This window comes from Anguilla rostrata, chromosome 16, assembly GCF_018555375.3.
Source record: "Anguilla rostrata isolate EN2019 chromosome 16, ASM1855537v3, whole genome shotgun sequence".
In the NCBI taxonomy this organism is placed as follows: Eukaryota; Metazoa; Chordata; class Actinopteri; order Anguilliformes; family Anguillidae; genus Anguilla; species Anguilla rostrata.
The window spans coordinates 3,903,071-3,925,346 of NC_057948.1; the positions used below are offsets into that span (position 1 = coordinate 3,903,071).

The 22,276-nt window shown below is 43.6% G+C and overlaps 1 protein-coding gene across 1 annotated transcript in view; it reads right to left on the reverse strand.

The window, feature by feature from the left end:
- ano1a (anoctamin 1, calcium activated chloride channel a) overlaps positions 1–22,276 on the reverse strand; it is a 75,820-nt gene that overhangs the window by 28,479 nt on the left and 25,065 nt on the right. The window contains 11 exon segments of the mRNA XM_064313526.1: positions 1,763–1,905; positions 4,701–4,801; positions 5,498–5,555; positions 5,706–5,817; positions 8,519–8,720; positions 9,132–9,206; positions 15,815–15,886; positions 17,628–17,710; positions 18,569–18,729; positions 20,383–20,517; positions 21,727–21,791. Of these exon segments, the coding sequence (XP_064169596.1) occupies positions 1,763–1,905; positions 4,701–4,801; positions 5,498–5,555; positions 5,706–5,817; positions 8,519–8,720; positions 9,132–9,206; positions 15,815–15,886; positions 17,628–17,710; positions 18,569–18,729; positions 20,383–20,517; positions 21,727–21,791 (1,207 nt within the window).

Sequence of the window (22,276 nt, forward strand, 5' to 3'; positions counted from 1 at the left end):
AAGGCGAGAGGTCACCGTAGCCTAGACGAGCAGCTGGGTGGAGTGCGTCGTCAGGTATGGTCGAATCCTTCTAATGTTGTACAGAAGGAATCTGCAGGACCGTGATGTTGCCTTGATGTGCTCCTTGAGGTCCAGTTGGTCATCCAGGACCACCCCCAAGCTCTGGCAGAGTGAGAGGCAGTCACTGTGGTGCCATCAACCGTGATTGAGAGCTCACGAAGTAAGGAGGTAAAGGAGACTCCTGCTCCAAAGCAGGCCTACTATACACTCCTGCCCCAGAGCCGGCCTACTGTACACTCTTGCCCCAGATCCAGGCCTACTATACACTCCTGCCCCAGAGCAGGGCTACTATATACTTCTGCCCCAGAGCAGGCCTACTGCACACTCATTCCCCAGGGAGGGCCTACTATACACTCTTGACCCAGACCCAGGCCTGCTATACACTTCTTCCCCGGAGCAGGCCTACTGCACACTCATGCCCCAGGTCGGGCCTACTATGTACTCCTCCCCCAAGGCAAACCTACTGCACACTTCTACATGCCCGCCTGACCACTCCGCTCTGCTGCAGCAAGGCGTCTTACATTTGTGTGAATGGTTCACGCTCGTCCCTACCATGGAGCTTCTCCACCCTAACTCCCCAGTGGTGGAACAAACTCCCTGTTTGACCAATCAAAACCCAGAGCAGCTTAAAATCTGGATGAGTGTTTGGTTGTGCTACTGTTGGATTCAATACTGACTCATCCTCATGTATGTGGGAGTTTCGTTCAGTATTCATTCAGCCTCATGTACTCAGGAATTTGATTCAGTATTCACTCATCTCCATATACATACGGTTAGATTCAGTACTGACTCATCCCCACGTATTCAGGGGTTTAATTCAGTACTCAGCCCTTTCCAAGTATTCACAAGTTTGATTCACTACGCACTCATCTCCATGTACTCAGGGGTTTCATTCAGTACTCGCTCATCTCCATGTACTCAGGGGTTTGATTCAGTACTCACTGATCTCCATGTACTCAGGGGTTTGTTTCAGTACTCATTCATCTCCATGAACTCAGGGGTTTGATTCAGTACTCACTCATCTCCACAAACTCAGGGTTTTGATTCAATACTCACTCATCTCCATGTACTCAGGGGTTTGATTCAGTACTCACTCATCTCCATGTACTCAGGGGTTTGATTCAGTACTCACTCATCTCCATGTACTCAGGGGTTTGATTCAGTACTCACTCATCCCCACGAACTCAGGGGTTTGATTCAGTACTCACTCATCTCCATGTACTCAGGGGTTTGATTCAGTACTCACTCATCTCCATGTACTCAGGTGTTTGATTCAGTACTCACTCATCTCCATGTACTCAGGATTTTGATTCAGTACTCACTCATCTCCACAAACTCAGGGGTTTGATTCAGTACTCACTCATCTCCATGTACTCAGGGGTTTGATTCAGTACTCACTCATCTCCATGTACTCAGGGGTTTGATTCAGTACTCACTCATCTCCATGTACTCAGGGGTTTGATTCAGTACTCACTCATCTCCATGTACTCAGGGGTTTGATTCAGTACTCACTCATCTCCATGTACTCAGGGGTTTGATTCAGTACTCACTCATCTCCATGTCCTCAGGGGTTTGATTCAGTACTCACTCATCTCCATGTACTCAGGGGTTTGATTCAGTACTCACTCATCTCCATGTACTCAGGGGTTTGATTCAGTACTCACTCATCTCCATGTACTCAGGGGTTTGATTCAGTACTCACTCATCTCCATGTACTCAGGGGCAAGGCCGGCAAAGGGCTCCAGGAAGTGGTCGGTTTCGTAGCGCTGCAGTTTTTTCCCCCCTTCCTCCTCCTGGAAGGAGCTCCTCTTTGACTTAATGTGCCTGATCAGCTTCTTCAGTTTTCTGCAGGAGGGAAGTGCTCAGATTAGATTGCTGGTGCATTCTGATGCCACCATTCATCAGGTAGCTCCCTCCTGGGGAATGCAGCATGTAGCTCCCTCTAAGCGAAAAAAAAAGGCAAAGGAAAGCATCATTTCTGGAAATCAAATCTGAGGACAACGTTCACAGTGGTAAGGTTTGTTTTTGTGTTTTATTCATGATTAATATCCTCTATCAAAACGGAATAGGGAAAAGCTATGTTTGGAAAATGTTAAAAACACCTTATTTCATCTCTGTGTGTTATAACAGTGTTGTTAAATTCCGGCCATCTTCAGACTAATGAGGCAGTTCTCCTTCATGACACCAGGAGGCGCAAGGATTCACTTTTCATCATGCTGGACACGCTGTTGCATTTGTATTTATACAAATATTTTATTTATTGCATTTTGTTATTAGAAATATTTGTTTATGTTTATTTTGAAGAATAAATTATATCATTTATGTTCTCTAAAAATATTTTTATATTGCGTTCATATTGTGATCATTTGTTTATGCCTATGCCTTTCCCTTATTTCATTTTTTTTTTGCCCTACATTTTATTTTTACAATTATTATCCAACTGAAAATTTTTAAACAAGGGTGAAAATAAAATTGATCCGTCTTGAAATGCAAGGTTTTGTTTATTCGATTTTTTACATTCCCATGCTCGTGCACAACGGCTGTAAGCGACACGTTCACCTCGTCTACAACAACAATGCTGCGTAGGATATTGCAAAAACTATCTAAGCTAAAGAAACCACTACTATTTAGCAAGATAAAAACATATTTGAAGCAGTGTTTGTTTCGGCTGTTAATTTGTTTATTTATAGTTTTCAGTGAAGACATCTTTTTTTGACGTTTCTTCCGCCATGGGTTCCCTCTGCAAATTTCCTATGCATTTTTCCCAGAGGGATTACGTTTATTTAGTGCACTTGTTATCAGTGGAATGGTCCGGCACTCCTGGTGTTAACTTGACCGAGTTCATCCTTGAAGCCCTTCCCCGTTTGCTCTGCATGATCTGTTCCCAAGGCCATCCACCTGGTCCAAAAGAACCTGGTTCTCTTTACACAATCATGACATAACTCATCACCTCTACTCCTACAAATTGAGGCTTGGTATCTACCATTTTTAAACTGTGTCTTGGTGATAAAGCCACTGCCAAATAAAATGTAATATTACATTGTTATATTCCCGAGGTATAGAGTTAGAAACTTTGTTTGTAACGCTATACCTCGTTCTGAGTCTTTGTTTGCAACTTTGTTAACTTTGTTAGTGAAGCTGCTACACGTAGCTAGATAGCATTCATGCTGCATCAAATTCAGTTCCTCTGATTGAAATAAATGCAGAGAAACTACTGATGCCTAGGCAGTTATACTGCGTTTCATCATCAGTGAATCCTGATGAGGCTCGGGAGTCTTTGTTTTCAACTTTCTTAGTTTGGTAGTGAAGTTGGCTTGACGTAGCCAGATACCAGGCATGCAAACTGTATTCATTCAGTTACCGATTTAAATAAACGCTGGTGATTTACCGAGCTAGCTAAGTGGCACCTATAAATGGACTGGATTTATATAGCGCTTGTATCCAAAGCACTTTACAATTGATGCCTCTCATTCACCCATACACTCTCACACCAACGGTAAAAGGCTGCCATGCAAGGTACCAATCAGCTCGTTGGGAGCAATTAGGAGTTAGGTGTCTTGCTCAGGGACGCTTCGACACACCCAGGGCAGGGGATCGAACCAGCAATCCTCCGACTGCCAGACAACCGCTCTTACCTCCTGAGCTATGTCGCCCGCAACATAGACATAATGTCTATGTCGTAATGTCATGACGACATAGACATAAACAGTAGCAGCAGTTCCTATGGGGGGAAGACATTATTATGGGAGAACAGAACTCGATACAACAGCTACACAACCTTGGGCATCTAGCTACGTAACATAACTAGCCAGCTAAAAGTAATGTTTCAAATAGGTCCAACACAAACCAGGCCAACTCCGCATCATTTTTCGTCCCCTTTAGCGGACTTCAGCTGACACACCGAGGAATAACAACTCTAAGGTTGACTCTTATAATATGTTTTTTTGCATTGCTGTTTATAGTCTTCTTAGCATACAGCATTGCAGCAGCTAACAAGCAACAGATACTTCTAGAATCTGATCCCAAACCACAGGCTCTGTAGCCACGCCCCCCCATCCCTACACAAAAAAGACTGCCATGCCCTGAAACATCTCAAACATATTTTAGAATAACAAATAAAGGTAAAAGGTGCAGGAATTTCGCGAAACTAAGTAAAGACATAGATTGCCAGTGCATCATAGATATGCCTTGGCATGGTTATTTTACAATATTCTGAAATAAAAATATCCTGCATAGTCTGCCTTTAAATATGATTACTTTATTTAAGATTATGTTAATTTGTCCAATTTGGTCCACTTTGTGTATGTGTGTGCTCACTGGTGTGTGTGTGTGTGTGCTCGCTTGAGTGTGTGTGGTTGCTTGTGTGTGTATATGTGTGTGTGTGCATATGTGCAAGAGTATGTGTGTGTGCATGTGTGTGTGAGAGTGTGTGTGTAAGTATGTGTGAGTGAGTGCGTGTGAGTGTGTGTATGTGGGTGTGAGTGTGTGTGAGCGAGTTCATGTGTGTGTGGGGGTGTGTATGTCTGCTTTTGTGTGTGTGTGCTGTGTGTATTGTGTGTGTCGCTGTGTGTGTGGTGGCTGTGTGTGAGTGTGTGAGTGTGTGTGTGTGCGTGTGTGTGTAAGACAGAGATCAAACTCACGGGATGCCGATCTCAAACAGGTTGTTCTGGATCAGCTGTTTCCCCAGCATGGTAATACTGAGCTGTATGCAGAGCTCCATCAGACAACCTCCATGAGCACACTGGGTAGAGGAGAGACTAGTTACGCACACACACTTATGCACAGACACACACACACACGCACACATACACACACACTCAGTTATGCACTGCTATACTTGCGAGGACATCCGAATAATTTCCATTGACTACATTCATTCCGTAACCTCTAACCCTAACCCTAACCCTAACCACTACATGCCAAACCTTAACCCTAACCTTAACGTAATTGTAACCCTAACCCTAAGTCCTAACCCTAAAACAGCCTCTTGATATTGTGAGGACCAGCAAAAGGTCCTCACTTTCCGTAATTTTCGCCATCTTTCTATCCTTGTGAGGACATTTGGTTCTCACAAAGATAGGAGTACAAGTCCACACACACCTACACACACACATGCACACACATGTACACACATGCACACACACATACACTCAATCACACACACTCACGCACACATACACATGCTCATACACACGCAAGCAAGCATGCAGAAACTCACACACAGGCACACACGTAAGCAAGCACACTCATACACTCGCACACACACATAGGTACACACACGCAAGCAAGAACACGCACACACACACTCACACATTCCCGAACACAGGTTTTGCTAGTTCTCTTTTGTGTTTACAGTAAGAACACTTAGAGGATATAGAGAGTACAGGGTCACACGCATCCAGTTCAAAGACATTACTGAGATATTATAAATGTTTACCTCCTCCATCCGGTATGAATCAAAAACATACAAATAGCTTCCTGGGTGACCAACAAGCCTGCAGAGACAGAAGCAGCAAAAAAAGATGAAAGATTACCACAGGTGACAGGAAGTTGGATTGAGGCAGGGATAGAAAGAGAATCCATTGAGACATACTGCAGATGATCCCAATGTTATTAGAAAGCCTGTCGTTTGTCAGGTAGCCCACCTGCCTCTGATGAAGGCTATGTACATGATGGGGGTGAAGGCATTCACAAACTTCAGGATGAAAGTTTTAAATATCAGTCTCTCTTCAAAGCTCCTGTCAGTCTTTGGCACCTCTGTAAAAACAAACAATGTCACAATATAAAATATTTCACTGTTTAGTGTATCCACCCTTTGCTTTTATTACAGCTTATTTTATTTTATTTTTTAAAAAGGCTTTTCAAAGAATTCTAGCTTTTCAAAGAAATCAGCTTGGATATTTTTTCATGCTTCTTGAAAACAATTCCAAAGTTCAGTCTTATTGGCTGCACATCCAAAACACCTTCAATGGCCATGGAGTTTATAAGGCAACATATCCCAACATGAAGTATTGCCACACAATTGCCTTTAAGAGTACAATCAGCAATTTCCCTGTCAATTTTATATATTAGCACATATTACTATGTACAAATTCCAGAAAATAATGGGACTTGTTGGGAGACAGACTGTCTTATGGTACAATGGGTAAGGAAACAGTCTTGTCTTCTCTTCCAAAAATGCCAAATTTAGACTCATTGATCTATAAAAACTCACTCCACGTCTCAGGTGTCCAGTTTCACCGTACTAGTGCAAATTCATTAAGACATTCTGTAATAGCATTGAGTTGTCTTCTCACAGTGGCAGGATACACAGAAACACCTGTGTATTTCTTCAGGTCTGAAGCAAGAGTCGAGCTTGATTTTTTCCTCTCTCAACGATAAAATCTTTAAGCATTGTCTTTGTAATGGTAATAGTTTCAGAGGTCAACACATTCTTGCACGGATGAGTCTCATTTTCTCAGAATCTTGCAATAATCTTTTAAACTCCAGTTTTGGAAGCTCCTGTTTTTTTCACTTATTTTACTTTGACTTTCACCTTGCTTATGCAGTTGAATTATTTTATCTCATCAGAAATATCTCATTTAGCCATTTTAGATGCACATGACAAAGAAATCTGGGCTGCGTGTTCAAGTTTTGATGTACCTTAACGTTTTACGAAAGGTATACCTTTCAAAGGGAAACCGCTTTTTTAAGAGTGTTTCCCATACTATACCTTAACAGTTGCCTTAAGGGACACTTCCAAAGGTATGTCATAAGTTGAAGCTGGCCTTAACTGTGGTGCTGAAAAGTTTATCAATCGATGCCAAGCGAATCGATTGTCTCACTTGTAAAGGCTTATGAATGATGTTTTAATATAACAAGTGTTGTCATAATCATTTTACATCTAATCTAATATTGCAGAAGAGGAAGCTATGCCTACTAAAGAACATCTGCTAATCTCTTTAAGAGTCAAGACGAGACCTTGTGATAGTTTCAATAAATACGTACTGTAAGGTAAAATTTCAGTTTTCCCAATCAACTCTGTTGTCCCCTCACAACTGGACATATTCTTCCATGGCACGCACACTGGTGGAGTTGTAAAAATTCCACTGCCATACATGAGTGGAGCTGAGTGGAGCCATAAAATTCCCCAGGATGGGGACAGCAGCTGAAAGCTGCATGGGCCTGTCTTTTTCGACCCATGGGGAAGCAATCTTCAAATGGCTTATCCTCCTGGAAGAGTTGGAGGAATCAGGTGACAAGATATTACCCTCTTGGAGCTGTGGCCATACCAGGTGGAGGCTCCAGAAGAATTTCAATTGGGGGCCATAAACGGCTGCTGTGCAATCCATGGACAATGGCCCAGGCTCTCCTGGGTCAGACAAAACTACTACCATGGACTGAAAGAATGCATCATATGTATTTGCATGCAGATAACTAAGGATGATGTGATAAATGTGGGGGACTGTGAATAATATCATACATAGACAAGCACACTGAACGGGTATGACATGGTATGTGGGGTTATAAACACAAGTATGTAAAGCATAGTATATTCATACATAGGTATGCCTACATAAGTGTAGACAGGTGAAACGACAACATTCTCATGACGTGCTATGCACAGAAACGTTGATTGGATAATTAATTTTCATAAAGTTAATATTAAACTATCTATGTCATTTTCGCATGCAGATGTGCTACTAGATGCACACTGTATTACAACTGTCGATTTGAAAAGCAAAATGTTGGCATCGTAAAGCTAAAACTGTGACAGGATGAGTGGAGCGCATCGCTAAGGGACAGCTTACGAGTGCCTCAGACCACCCTTTTAAAGGTATACCTTTCATAAGGTATACCTTAGCTAAGGAGGCTCTGGGAAACAGCTCGAGACCTAAAGAAAGACCTTAAGGTATACCTTACGACGCACGTAGCGCTAAGGAGACTCTGGGAAACGCAGCCCTGGAAAGCAGCTAAAGTGAGTTTGGGTAGTTGTCTGTTGGAATGTTAGAGTCACTTTAGGCAAAGGGTTCTAACATAACTGCAATGACACTATCATAATTCAGTTGTTCAGGGCAGTCAAACTCCTAAAACATGCTATGTAGACACACAATGTCACATCACAAACTCTTAAAACGTACTGCAGACTTCTGCACAATGTCACACCATAAACTCCTAAAATGTACTGCAGATGTCTGCACAATGTCACACCATAAACACCTAAAACCTGCAACACAAACATCTGCACAATGTCACACCATAAACACCTAAAACCTGCAATGCAGATGTCTGCACAATGTCTCATCATGTACACCGAACGCGTGCAACACATTTCTGCACAATGTCACATCACAAACTCCTGAAACATGCAACCCAGATTTATGCACAATGTCTCCTGTATGAGAGCCTTCACCACGGCGGCCGGGCGGGCAGCCAGATGCGGGAGGGGTGGTTTCCTGGGCAACGCACCCGTACTGACCCAGGACGGTGAGCCGGCGGGCGACCACCCCGTAGACCTCGTCCAGAATGAGAATGGCCACCAGGTTAATGATGGCGGAGGTGGTGAGGACCGTCAGGCGCACGTTGGAGCGGGTGGTGGGGTTCGAGCTCATGTGCAGGGCAACCTTGGCGGAGATCCGGTATAGTATGATGCCAAACAGGATGGCAAAGGTCAGGCTAACCTGAGAGAGAGCGCGAGAGAGAGGGAGACAGAGACAGAGAGCGCGAGAGAGAGAGAGAGAGGGAGACAGAGAGAGAGAGAGTGAGACAGAGACAGAGAGAGAGAGAGAGAGAGAGAGAGGGAGACAGAGACAGAGACAGAGAGAGCGTGGTAGAGAGGGAGACAGAGACAGAGAGAGAGAGAGGGAGGCAGGGAGAGATCACAAGAGAGAGAGTGAGACAGAGAGAGCAAGAGAGACAGAGCGTCAGAGAGAAGTAGAGAGAGAGAGAGAGAGAGACAGACAGAGAGAGAGAGACTTATTTTTTGGTTTGCAGAGCAACTTACTCTAAAGCCTCCGAGTGCTCTTAAAATATGCACATTTATGAGGTGACATCCATTTCCATTGTGAAATAAGCACAAAGGAAAGACCTACCATTAGCAGCATCATGGCCAGGTTAGTCATATAGGCTTGACACCGGTCTCTACAAGTCAGCTTTTCCTTATTTCCCTGAAAGAGGAAATTAATTATGAATACAAAACAAAAACAAAGTTCAGCCTCACCAATGTGACCTTTGTCCTAAACATTGATTACCAAAAAGGCACCTATCTTTTCCTTTTCAGCCTGAGATTAGAAGTTAAAAAGTTAGCTGAACTGAAAGATCCATGTCCATAAACTAGGATATTGCATAGCACCTGTTCAAAATGAAGACAAAATCCATTGCGGCTGGACTAAATCTGGGCCTAATTATGGGTACAGTAAAATGAACAGAGGGACACTAATGATGTGCTACAGTCCATCAGTGGGTGTGGGAGGTGCTGTACAATGGGGATGCTCCAATCGGATCTTTGGGCATGGATACAGAGTCTGATGTCATGCGAACAGCATTGGCCGATACCGGTGGGCAACAAATCTACTGAGCAGAGTGGATGAAATCTCTTTCAACTGCCTAGGGCTGGTTTTACAATGCAACCGTGAAGATGCAGATACTCAGTTGCACTTTACGTATACCGCCTTTGCACAGCTTATGCAGAGAGAATTAGGCTATTGAAAACAGACTACAAGCAGGTTTGTCCAATACATTTGTAATGATTAATTCTTTGTAAGAAAATAAGCAGGATTCTATGAGTGGATTTATGCATGTTTCAAAAAATTTTTTTTTTTTAAGTACGCTCAGAGACTTTAAACAGTCACGATTTTCAGACTCCACAAGACTCCATCGAAGCATCCCCAGTGCACAACAGCGGGTGGGGGAGGGGGTGCAGTAGAACAGTGGGAGGGAGAGGGGTTGGAGTAGAACAGTGGGAGGGAGAGGGGTGGCAATAGAACAGCGGGAGGGGCAGGGGGTGCAGTAGAACAGTGGGTATATACTGTATATACTGTGTATATATATATATATATATATATATATATATATATATATATATATACTGTGTATATTGTGTGTATATGTATATATAAATAGCCACCCAACCTGGGGCAGTTCAATGTCCAATTCCCACCCTAATTTGGACTGACCAACTATTTGCAACCACAGCTGTGTTCATGTGTGAGCCCCACTGCTAATTCAGGAGTGTGGACATTTGTGGTTCTCCTCTGACACACGTGAAGCTGCTTCTTTTCATACTGCAGGTTACAGCTACGCAAAGAGTGGTGTCAGAGGAAGACCGTTCAAATGCGGCTTTGGTGTTCAGTCCATGGGCACCAGCAGGCTTATCAACCAGCAGGGGTCACTAGAGAGCAATGAAGTGTGGATGCCTAATCAACTGAACCCATATCCTGGGCAATGCAACCACCAATTGCGCATTGCCTTATGAAGCTACCGGCCACATTCGGCACTGTCACGGTCCAGATTTAACCTTAAGGCATGGTGCCCTAACCAAATTAGCCACCCAGGAGGCTGCAGTGCCTCACTCTGAATACATAGAAATGATGAGGGTTGAAATCTTCAGAATGGAACAACAACATTCCGACAGAGCTAACAGGGTCAACGGTGGCAAAGGTCACCGTGTCACAGGCAAGGCATCGCATGCAGGTAGTGACACTCAAACACAGCCATTGTGAGCACACTGTCTGACGCTAGGGCAGCTCAGAGCCATCATGAGCACACTGTCTGACCCTAGGGCAGCTCAGAGCCATCATGAGCACACTGTCTGGCCCTAGGGCAGCCATCATGAGCACACTGTCTGGCCCTAGGGCAGCTCAGAGCCATCGTGAGCACATTGCCTGACCCTAGGGCAGCTCAGAGCCATCGTGAGCACACTGTCTGGCCCTAGGGCAGCCATCATGAGCACACTGTCTGGCCCTAGGGCAGCTGAGAGCCATCATGAGCACACTGTCTGGCCCTAGGGCAGCTGAGAGCCATCATGAGTACACTGTCTGGCCCTAGGGCAGCTCAGAGCCATCATGAGCACACTGTCTGGCCCTAGGGCAGCTCAGAGCCATCATGAGCACACTGTCTGGCCCTAGGGCAGCTCAGAGCCATCATGAGCACACTGTCTGGCCCTAGGGCAGCTCAGAGCCATCATGAGCACACTGTCTGGCCCTAGGGCAGCTCAGAGCCATCATGAGCACACTGTCTGGCCCTAGGGCAGCTCAGAGCCATCATGAGCACACTGTCTGGCCCTAGGGCAGCTCAGAGCCATCATGAGCACACTGTCTGACCCTAGGGCAGCTCAGAGCCATCGTGAGCACACTGTCTGGCCCTAGGGCAGCTCAGAGCCATCGTGAGCACACTGTCTGGCCCTAGGGCAGCTCAGAGCCATCATGAGGACACTGTCTGACCCTAGGGCAGCTCAGAGCCATCATGAGCACACTGTCTGCCCTAGGGCAGCTCAGAGCCATCATGAGCACACTGTCTGACCCTAGGGCAGCTCAGAGCCATCATGAGCACACTGTCTGGACCTAGGGCAGCTCAGAGCCATCATGAGCACACTGTCTGACCCTAGGGCAGCTCAGAGCCATCGTGAGCACACTGTCTGACCCTAGGGCAGCTCAGAGCCATCATGAGCACACTGTCTGACCCTAGGGCAGCTCAGAGCCATCATGAGCACACTGTCTGGACCTAGGGCAGCTCAGAGCCATCATGAGCACACTGTCTGACCCTAGGGCAGCTCAGAGCCATCGTGAGCACACTGTCTGACCCTAGGGCAGCTCAGAGCCATCATGAGCACACTGTCTGACCCTAGGGCAGCTCAGAGCCATCATGAGCACACTGTCTGGCCCTAGGGCAGCTCAGAGCCATCATGAGCACACTGTCTGGCCCTAGGGCAGCTCAGAGCCATCATGAGCACACTGTCTGGACCTAGGGCAGCTCAGAGCCATCATGAGCACACTGTCTGGACCTAGGGCAGCTCAGAGCCATCATGAGCACACTGTCTGACCCTAGGGCAGCTCAGAGCCATCGTGAGCACACTGTCTGACCCTAGGGCAGCTCAGAGCCATCATGAGCACACTGTCTGGCCCTAGGGCAGCTCAGAGCCATCATGAGCACACTGTCTGACCCTAGGGCAGCTCAGAGCCATCATGAGCACACTGTCTGGACCTAGGGCAGCTCAGAGCCATCATGAGCACACTGTCTGGACCTAGGGCAGCTCAGAGCCATCATGAGCACACTGTCTGACCCTAGGGCAGCTCAGAGCCATCGTGAGCACACTGTCTGACCCTAGGGCAGCTCAGAGCCATCGTGAGCACACTGTCTGGCCCTAGGGCAGCCCAAAAGCAGAAAACAGACCTGGCTGGTTTTGGAGGTTACATACGGCCAGAAAGCACCGGTGGTGAAGTTAAGCCCTCATTGAGTACTCAATGTCGAACAAAAACAAATATACTTCACAGTTGTCAAGATGTGACATTTTTATTTTGACCATTGTATATTATACTGTAGTATAAGGCAGAGTACCTAAAAATTGGATGTTAGTTTGTGAGATTTATTTCCTGTAATCTGTTTGGTTCTTTTAAGTGTGACTCAGCAGGAAAAAGCTTTTTTTTGTTTGTTTGTTTGTTTTTTGACATTACACATACGTGTTTGGTGACAAATGTTTGCAGAGAAAATATTTTCAGAAATAGTAGTTTATTTTTTATCATATCTTCCTGGTAGTGTAGGCTTCCGTATAGTAGAATCTATGGTTTGTTTTTTTGATTCTGGGATATATTCCTTGCATCAGATTGTCTACCAGGCTATGAGCAGCCTGGTATGATATACAAATAAAGTTCATAGTAGAACTAACTCTCATTTCAAATATTTTAGTGAAGCAATGTAAAACAACATGGAGCAACTGATTTTTTGATCCAATCATTCTCGGCTCAGAAAATAAAATCTCATAAAAAACATGTTTTCAATGTACAAAAATGTCAAGTTACTCACACATACAAAGCACTGTCTATAACCCATTCATTCAAACTGGTTAAATCTAGGCCTGCCAATAAAAGTATTGACATCAAAATGACGTCAAGTTACTGTAGTACAAACAATATAGGCCTTTCTCACCAAAATTAAAGAAGTTGTATTCAAAGTAACGCTACCCAATGTTTCCTCACTTGGCCCTGCGTGTATAAGCATATAGTACATGAACAGGCCAAACATATGTGTGGATGAGTTTGTAAGTGTCAAGATTGATTGAACTGATTGGCCTGAATAGGTCAAATTTGTATTGGTATGTATGTATTTCGCTGGCCAGCCTTTCTGTTGCGTGAATGATTGTTTGTTTCTTGGTATAAATGTTTGTTCGTAAATGTGAATGCAACATGCTGCAAGGGAAATGTCCCCATGGGTATAAAGAAGTTCTCTATGTATGTATGTACAATATGTATTTTACATGCAGTATTTATTGTAAGTAGAAAATATACAAGAACTTGTACATTAGTAAAATGAACTTGACAACCAAGTATAAACATATGTTTTCTGGAGGAATATGCGTTCTGTAGGTGTCATGGTTCTGGGGTGTAGTGGCCTTGTGCTGCCACTAGAAGGCACCTGGCCTTTGAGAAGTTCTTAATTTGTTCCAGGTGTCTGATTTCCCAATTATTTTCACCTGGGGAGGTGCCTTTATAAGCACTGACAGAACAGCCATCTGCGCTTCTGTGTAAAATCCTGTTAACACAAAGCCGGTACGGTAGAGGTAGAGGTAGAGGTAGAGGTAGAGGTAGAGGTAGAGGTAGAGGTAGAGGTAGAGGTAGAGGTAGAGGTAGAGGTAGAGGTAGAGGTAGAGGTGGACGGTTTACTGAACTGTGTTGTGGTTGGTTCTGTGTCCTCTTAAGGCGAGTCAGTCTCTTAGCGCAGTGAGCGCATTCTGACGCCTTAAGAGCATTTATACTTTTATTTTGAGCTCGTGTGAGCCGGTGGGTATCGGGACGTTATCCTGGGTAATGTATTTTGTTTCTTTTCGCTGAGTAAGTTTTGCTACTCAGTTGTCTTTTCATTTGAGACCAGTTTTGGGTTTGGTACCAGAGCTTCGCCTCTGTACCACTGGTCCTTTTCTTTTTTCGCCCTGGTGTTCACGGGTCGCTTTTGGTTTCGCGAGCCAGTTTTACGGCTGGACAAGGGGGTCCTTCGGAGTGGTTTTTTACTCTGTGTTTTTTTGTTGTTGTTTAGGATCCTTTGTGTGCGGGAGTTGCTCTCACGGCTATTGAGCCGTGATCCTTTATTTATCCTCGTCTTTTGGAAGATTTTACTGATTTTGCTAACTCATCAGCATGGCTAAAGAAAATAAAGAAAATTCTCTGAGATGAGGATCATAAGTACAGGGAGCATGAAGTCTAGCAAGAATATATATTAATATGTACGTATTACTGCATGCAACATTTAAATAATTTTCACTGTCATATTTTTCATATTGTTACATTCGCATTTGGCCATAAGAGACAACTGTTTGACTTCCCTAATAATGCACAGCACATTTGCATTGGCGGCTAACAACCCGAACAGTTAGTATGGAATGGAAATAGCAATGCACAACTTATATATTTTGGATATATTTGGAGACACTAAGGGACATCGGGGTACAGTACTTACTTTTTGCTTGATAGATCTTTAGTAGATCCGTTTGTCACCCACAGGTTTTGCATATTTGTAGTAAAATGAGTTTATGATAGGATAAATGTAGTTTTACCTGTTATATATACACGATCGCTCAGTATTTCATTTCAAACTGAAAGAGAACAATTTCATTTTTGAATTTTCACCATATAATTGCAATTGTGGCTCTTTATTTCTACCTGAATTCTGAATATAATTTAATCTAATACAAATACTAAACTAAGTGCCTTGCTTCATTTAAGCCATTTTAAATGTATTTGTGATGCTCACATCTGGAGTTATAAAGCCTTGAATGGAGCACCCCCTAAATGGGTGAGAAGTGGCCAGATTTGACATCTCCATGAACAGGTTCAGATCAGACAAAATGGTGTCAAATGATATATTGCACTGGTTTGCATTGACAGGAGTTGAGTTGCCCCTCTAGGCCAACCACATGTTCATCTTGACAGACCAGGGAAGTATTGAGAGGGGGGTTACATGATAGTACCAGCGTCAGCCCCGCCAGGGCAGTTTGAACCATTTGCTTCCACTTGTTTATGGGTTCCTCCGCTCGCTCCGGCAGCCTCTAACAGCAGGAGGATGCAAACACAGCACCGCACCAGGGCCGGAAAACAGAAGCAGGGAAATAAAGCACAGCAAGTAAGGTAAAGGAGATGTCTCTGTTAAACAGCTGATCTAGTATTTCTCACCAGCTCTGGTACCACTGAAGGCCGGCCACCATTTTAAATGGCTGTTTAAATTTGAAGGGGAATGTTGTCCAAACTTTATGCACAATTCTACGTTGTAATACTCAAGGCAACTCGCTACGTAGAGTAGAATATCAATTCTTAGAACTTTAAAATAAAAAAAACATAAGACCAAAAAACACCCACGCCTTAGAGAAAACTCCAGCACATTAGACAAGACGCCGCCACATAGAGAAACCCAAATATGATACAGAAACCTCGACATATTAGAGAAAACCAAAAGATGTTTGAGAAACCTCAATGCATTAAAGAAAACTCCAATGCTTTAGAGAACACCCCAACAGGTCAGTGCAAACCCCAAGAGCAGTTTACAGAAAACCCCGGGGCGACATCCCTACCTTTTGGGTCTTCTGGTCCTTTCTGAGGCGCTTCTGCATTACGCAGAACTCGTACTCCGGCCTTGGCTGGTCCTAGGTCAGAATACACAGAAGTGAAAATACCAAAGATGCCAAGCGGGCTGATGACAGATGAGACTGATAAGGAACCGGGTTCGAATCCCGGCCCGGGCCTCTCTGTTTGGAGTTTGCATGTTCTCCCTGTGTCCTGTCCAACGTGTATTCCTGCCTCTCACCCAATGCATGCTGGGATAGGCTCCAGCACTCCCAGTGACCCTGAGCAGGATAAGCCGGTATAGATAATGAATGGATGGTTATATGCCGCGGCCGACCAAGATCTATGCAGCACAGTTACTGTGCTCATGCAGGTGCCGGTTTCACTGTTTCGTAGTTCAAAATGTTTCTACTCTACATCAAATAATGATGACTGTACAGTAGACCTTACAGTCTGAGCAGAGTCAGTCAGTGTAGAGTAGACCTTACAGTCTGAGCAGAGCCAGTCAGTGTAGAGTAGACCTTACAGACTGAGCAGAGCCAGTCAGTGTAGAGTAGACCTTACAGTCTGAGCAGAGCCAGTCAGTGTAGAGTAGACCTTACAGTCTGAGCAGAGCCAGTCAGTGTAGAGTAGACCTTACAGTCTGAGCAGAGCCAGTCAGTGTACAGTAGACCTTACATTCAGTCCTAAGACCTGCTCTTTTTATTTTCAGCTATCTCACATGTGCATAATATAAGAGGTACAAAGTGATAAAGTGACACAGACCAAATGACTAAGAGAGTGCATAACAGGGAGGAAACAGAGTAAACAGGAAGGAGAGAGAGTGCATAACAGGGAGGAAACAGAGTAAACAGGAAGGAGAGAGAGTGCATAACAGGGAGGAAACAGAGTAAACAGGAAGGAGAGAGAGTGCACAACAAGGAGATAACAGAGTAAACAGGAAGGAGCTACGCTGGCTAGAAGGGACAAGGGCCACTGACAGAGAGAATTCCAGAGGCTGCTTAGCAGTGAACTGTGGGAAAAGGCCTGTGGGTGGATGCAAACGTGAGGCAAATCTCAAGAAACTGTGCATGGGAAATTATATTTCCTTTTGGCATGGTCAAACAGGTAAATAAATTAATTCAAACCTTAAGTGCTTCCTACAGCAAACCAAAGAGCAAATAAAACAAATAGGGAAATAAATATCATCAATTCGCTCTCAGCTTTAATATTATTATTGACAATATACACATTCATCTAATGGATGAAGATTAACACCAATCTCTAACTTGCAAACATCAAATCATTAGATTATGGATTATTTTTTAAATTAATAGATCTAACCCTCTTCCTAGAATATACAAATATATACATACAGAACAAACAACTTTATTATATATCAATCTGTTTATGTACAGTATATGATTCAGATTCTGTAATATGTCAGTTTTCAGCTATTCTTCAGTTCTATAGTTCCATCAATAGATTGTTCCTTTTTACAGTTATAATAGTTATATAAGGCTACAAGAAAGTTTATTTTTTTATTTATTTATTTTAATGGGGTTTTCAACATGATTTAAAAGACAACAGACTTAGAGGCCTTTTTTGGCATGCTTTCCTATAAAATTGGACCCCAAGCCACTAATGGCTTGCCACCTCTTTTTTTCTTTTTTTTCTGTTGAGTGATTGAAAACATTAATTACTTAATTAATTTTTATGTGTATGTTTGTTTTACTATTTTACACATTCCAGACTTGTAAGTCAAATTTGGTGGTGATGCAGGTGTCAGACATGTAGGATGTGTTTAGTAAAGAGAGAGAATTAGAAACAGTCTTGCCTCACCTCCTCTTCTTCGAATCCTGTGAGATCCCATTTGTAGTTGAGTCCCATCTGTTTCCTCTTCCAGTGCTCCAAAAACATAGTAGCTGTAGAGAGCAGAGGTACCACTTTAATGTGTCTCAGAAAAAAACCAAAAAAAAAAAACAAACAAATCAGTTCATATTTGACATTCATATTTGACTTCATTCAACTGTGGTTGTACGCTAGTTTTGTATTGTACCTTAAAATACAAAACTACATTTTGAAAAGACAAGGGGCTCTGTTTTTTTGGCCAGTGCATGTAAGTGATGCTCACTCTGTGTGTGTGTGTGTGTGTGTGAGTGTGTGTTGCTGACTCTGTGTGTTTATTGTGTGTGTGCGTTGCTGACACTGTGTGTGTGGGTGTGTTGCTCACTCTGTGTGTGTGTGTGTGTGTGTGTGTGTGTGTTGCTCACTCTGTTTGTGTGTGTGTGTGTGTGGGTGTGTGTTGCTCACTGTGTGTGTGTGTGTGTATATTGGTGACACTGTGTGTGTGTTGCTCACCGTGTGTGTGTGTGTGTGTGTGTGTTTCTCCCTCTGTGTGTGTGTGGGTGGGTGTGTGTTGCTCACTGTGTGTGTGTGTGTGTGTGTGTGTGGGTGTGTGTTGCTCACTGTGTGTGTGTGTTGGTGACACTGTGTGTGTGTGTGTGTGTGTGTAGGTGTGTTTCTCCCTCTGTGTGTGTGTGTGTGTGTGTGTTGCTCACTGTGTGTGTGTGTGTGTGTGTGTTGGTGACACTGTGTGTGTGTGGGTGTGTTGCTCACTCTGTGTGTGTGTGTGTGTGTGTGTGGGTGTGTGTGTGTTGCTCACTGTGTGTGTGTGTGTGGGGGTGTGTGTTGCTCACTGTGTGTGTGTGTTGGTGACACAGTGTGTGTGTGTGTGTGTGTGTGGGTGGGTGTGTGTTGCTCACTCTGAGCCCAGAGCTCACCCCATAGCGCCATGAAGACGGAAAAGCAGACGGTGGCGGGGTTGTCGAAGAGGTGGCTCGCTCGCGCCGTCGCACAGGCGGTGCTGAGCTTCCAGTAGCTGCAGGCGCGGTCACACAAGGGGCACATGGTGATGTTGTTCTCGGGGTCACAGATCTCCATGCTGCAGCAGGAGGGGCATCAACGTTAGCACCCCAACACGTGGTCTGAACACAGCCACTGATCACGCCCTGTGCTGCTGGAACGTGCTGCAGGATGGGGTCAAAGCAGGGCTGCTTCTGCCCTCTGCGTAATTCACACAACAGTCCCTGAGCAGTTGCTATGGATGGTTTAATTTTTTAAATTTTTATCATGTCTACATTTCATTTTCATAGCTATTACAAAAATGGTATATTCTTGAGCATTTTGTATTCATGGATGTTGCTTTCTTGGCCAGGTCCCCTTCATAGAGAGATGGATATATTTGGGGCACTTGTCTTAAACTAAAATAACTCTTATCCTCCTGCTTTTCAGTTCCCCATTTCAACACTGTGGGAAGAGTGAAAGTCATACCAGTACAGGAACCCAGTTACGTCACACAGTCGTAATGGCTGGTGGCTTGTGCTTCATTTACATAATCGCTTCTTCAAAAACACAAGTTCACATTCTCCGTACATACTGTACGAATATAATATAAAGTGTACATGGATATAAAAATGTGAAGATATCAACACTGGAGTAGACACTAGATATAAACACTAGAGTGCACACTAGATATAAACACTGGAGTACACACTAGATATCAACACTGGAGTACACACTCAATATCAACACTACAGTGCACACTAGATATAAACACTGGAGTACACACTAGATATAAACACTACAGTACACACTAGATATCAACACTGGAGTACACACTAGATATAAGCACTACAGCACACACTAGATATCAACACTGGAGTACACACTAGATATAAGCACCACAGTACACACTAGATATCAACACTAGAGTACACACAAGATATCAACACTGCAGTACACACTAGATATCAACACTAGTGGTTGTAGCTAGGTAAGCTGTTTCTTAGTTGACTTAGTTATTGCACTCTTGCCTACTTAATTATGGCTTGTATTATTTGCATAGACTGCTTTGTTGCTTCTTTCATTTGTGTTGATCAGATTAACTCACAGGGTCCAAGTTAAGCTACGCGGTCGTTCCCTGAACTTGGTACTGTACTTCCCTCTAGGGTTTTCAACACACTTGTTCCTGGTTATGGTTATACACTTTGTTGTTCGTCGCTCTGGATAAGAGTGTCTGCCAAATGCCTGTAATGTAATGTAACACTAGAGTACACACTAGATATCAACACTGGAGCACACACTAGATATGAACACTAGACTGCAGATTAGATATAAACACTGGAGTGCACACTAGATATAAACACTAAAGTACACACTAAATATAAACACTGGAGTACGCACTCGAAATCAACACTAGAGTGCACACTAAATATAAACACTGGAGTACGCACAAGATATAAACACTACAGTACACACTAGATATAAGCACCACAGTACACACTAGATATAAGCACCACAGTACACACTAGATATCAACACTATAGTACACACTAGATATCAACACTAGAGTACACACTTGATAGAAAGGTACAGTATAACAGCAGTAATGAAACTGCACTCTGAAACAGGAGTAAAGTGGGAGAAACTGCACTCTGAAACAAGTAAAGGGGTTCATTTAGTATAAACCAATATGAAACCGATGTGAGGCACCTCTTTCCTGTGATGTGTGAGTAGGGTGGACAGACGAGCTGACCTGGGAATGTCATCATCCACTGTAGCACAGCCGTACAAGAAGACGATGATCCCCACCAAGGAAGCAGGGATCAGCATTTGGGTGTACACCCCCAACCAGGCGAAGTAGAGACCAATCTTATCTCCAAAGTACTTTCTGAAAGACACAAAATGACTGAGTCAAGTCAAGAAATTTGAACACTACCAGACAGGAGGTAAACTTGCTCACTGGTAGTTAAGAGATAAACATGCTTACTGGCAGTTAGGAGATAAACATGCTCAATGGCAGTAAGGAAATAATCGTGCTCACTGGCAGTTAGGAGATAAACATGCTCACTGGCAGTTAGGATATAAATGTGCACACTGGCAGTTAGGAGATAAACATACTCACTGGCAAGAGAAAAATGTGCACACTGGCAGTTAGGAGATAAACATGCTCATTGACAGTTACATTACATTACATTACAGGCATTTAGCAGACGCTCTTATCCAGAGCGACTTACACAACTTTTTTACATAGCATTTTACATTGTATCCATTTATACAGCTGGATATATACTGAAGCAATTTCGGTTAAGTACCTTGCTCAAGGGTACAACGGCAGTGTCCTACCCGTGAATCGAACCTGCGACCTTTCGGTTACAAGTCCAGTTCCTCACCCACTGTGCTACACTCCGTTAAGAGATAAACATGCACACCGGCAGTTAGGAGTTAAACATGCTCACTGGCAGTTAGGAGATAAAAATGCTCACTGGCAGTTAGGAGATAAACATGCACACTGGCAGTTAGGATATAAATGTGCTCACTGGCAGTTAGGAGATAAACATGCACACTGGCAGTTAGGATATAAATGTGCTCACTGGCAGTTAGGAGATAAACATGCTCACTGGCAGTTAGGAGATAAACATGCACACTGGCAGTTAGGAGTTAAACATGCTCACTGGCAGTTAGGAGATAAAAATGCTCACTGGCAGTTAGGAGGTAAACATGCACACTGGCAGTTAGGATATAAATGTGCTCACTGGCAGTTAGGAGATAAACATGCACACTGGCAGTTAGGAGATAAACATGCACACTGGCAGTTAGGATATAAATGTGCTCACTGGCAGTTAGGAGATAAACATGCACACTGGCAGTTAGGAGATAAACTTGCTCACTGGCAGTTAGGAGATAAACATGCTCACCGGCAGTTAGGAGATAACCATGCTCACTGGCAGTTAGGAGATAAACATGCACACTGGCAGTTAGGAGATAAACTTGCTCACTGGCAGTTAGGAGATAAACATGTTCACTGGCAGTTAGGAGATAAACATGCACACTTGCCCCAAGGTGCCATTAGCCAGACTCAGAACCAATGCACTCTCACCTGATCAGGCCAATGGGCTGATACTTGTAGAACACACTGTAGCTGGCCCATTCCTCATACAAAAGCTGCAACATACCACAACAAGCATCAAGTTATATTCCAAAGCAGTCTTTCAAAACAAGCCAATTTGAAAGAAGCTCTAAACACACCCCTTCCAAAAGAAATCAATTTAAATCATTGTATAAAACTACAAATCACCCTCCTTTCATGCCTAAAATCAAGTGAAAACACCAAAAAACTATTTCACTCCAATCACATCAATTTCATAGATAAAATAAATAAAAAACAAAACAAAATTTCACTCAAAATCACAATCCTTTCAAAACTAATATCAATCGAAAAATGAAATTACGCTCAAAATCTCACTCCATTCAAAAGAAACCTATTTAAAACAGGAAATTACATCCCTAAACACACTCCTTTAATGTCCCTATGGCCCTGTGTGTCCCATTCACTGGCAGGTAGTGCACGTCCTGGAGTGTGCATGCAGTCAAACCACAGCAGCGTTCATTGCAGTAGAGTAAACTCTTGTGGGAGGACGAGGCTGTGC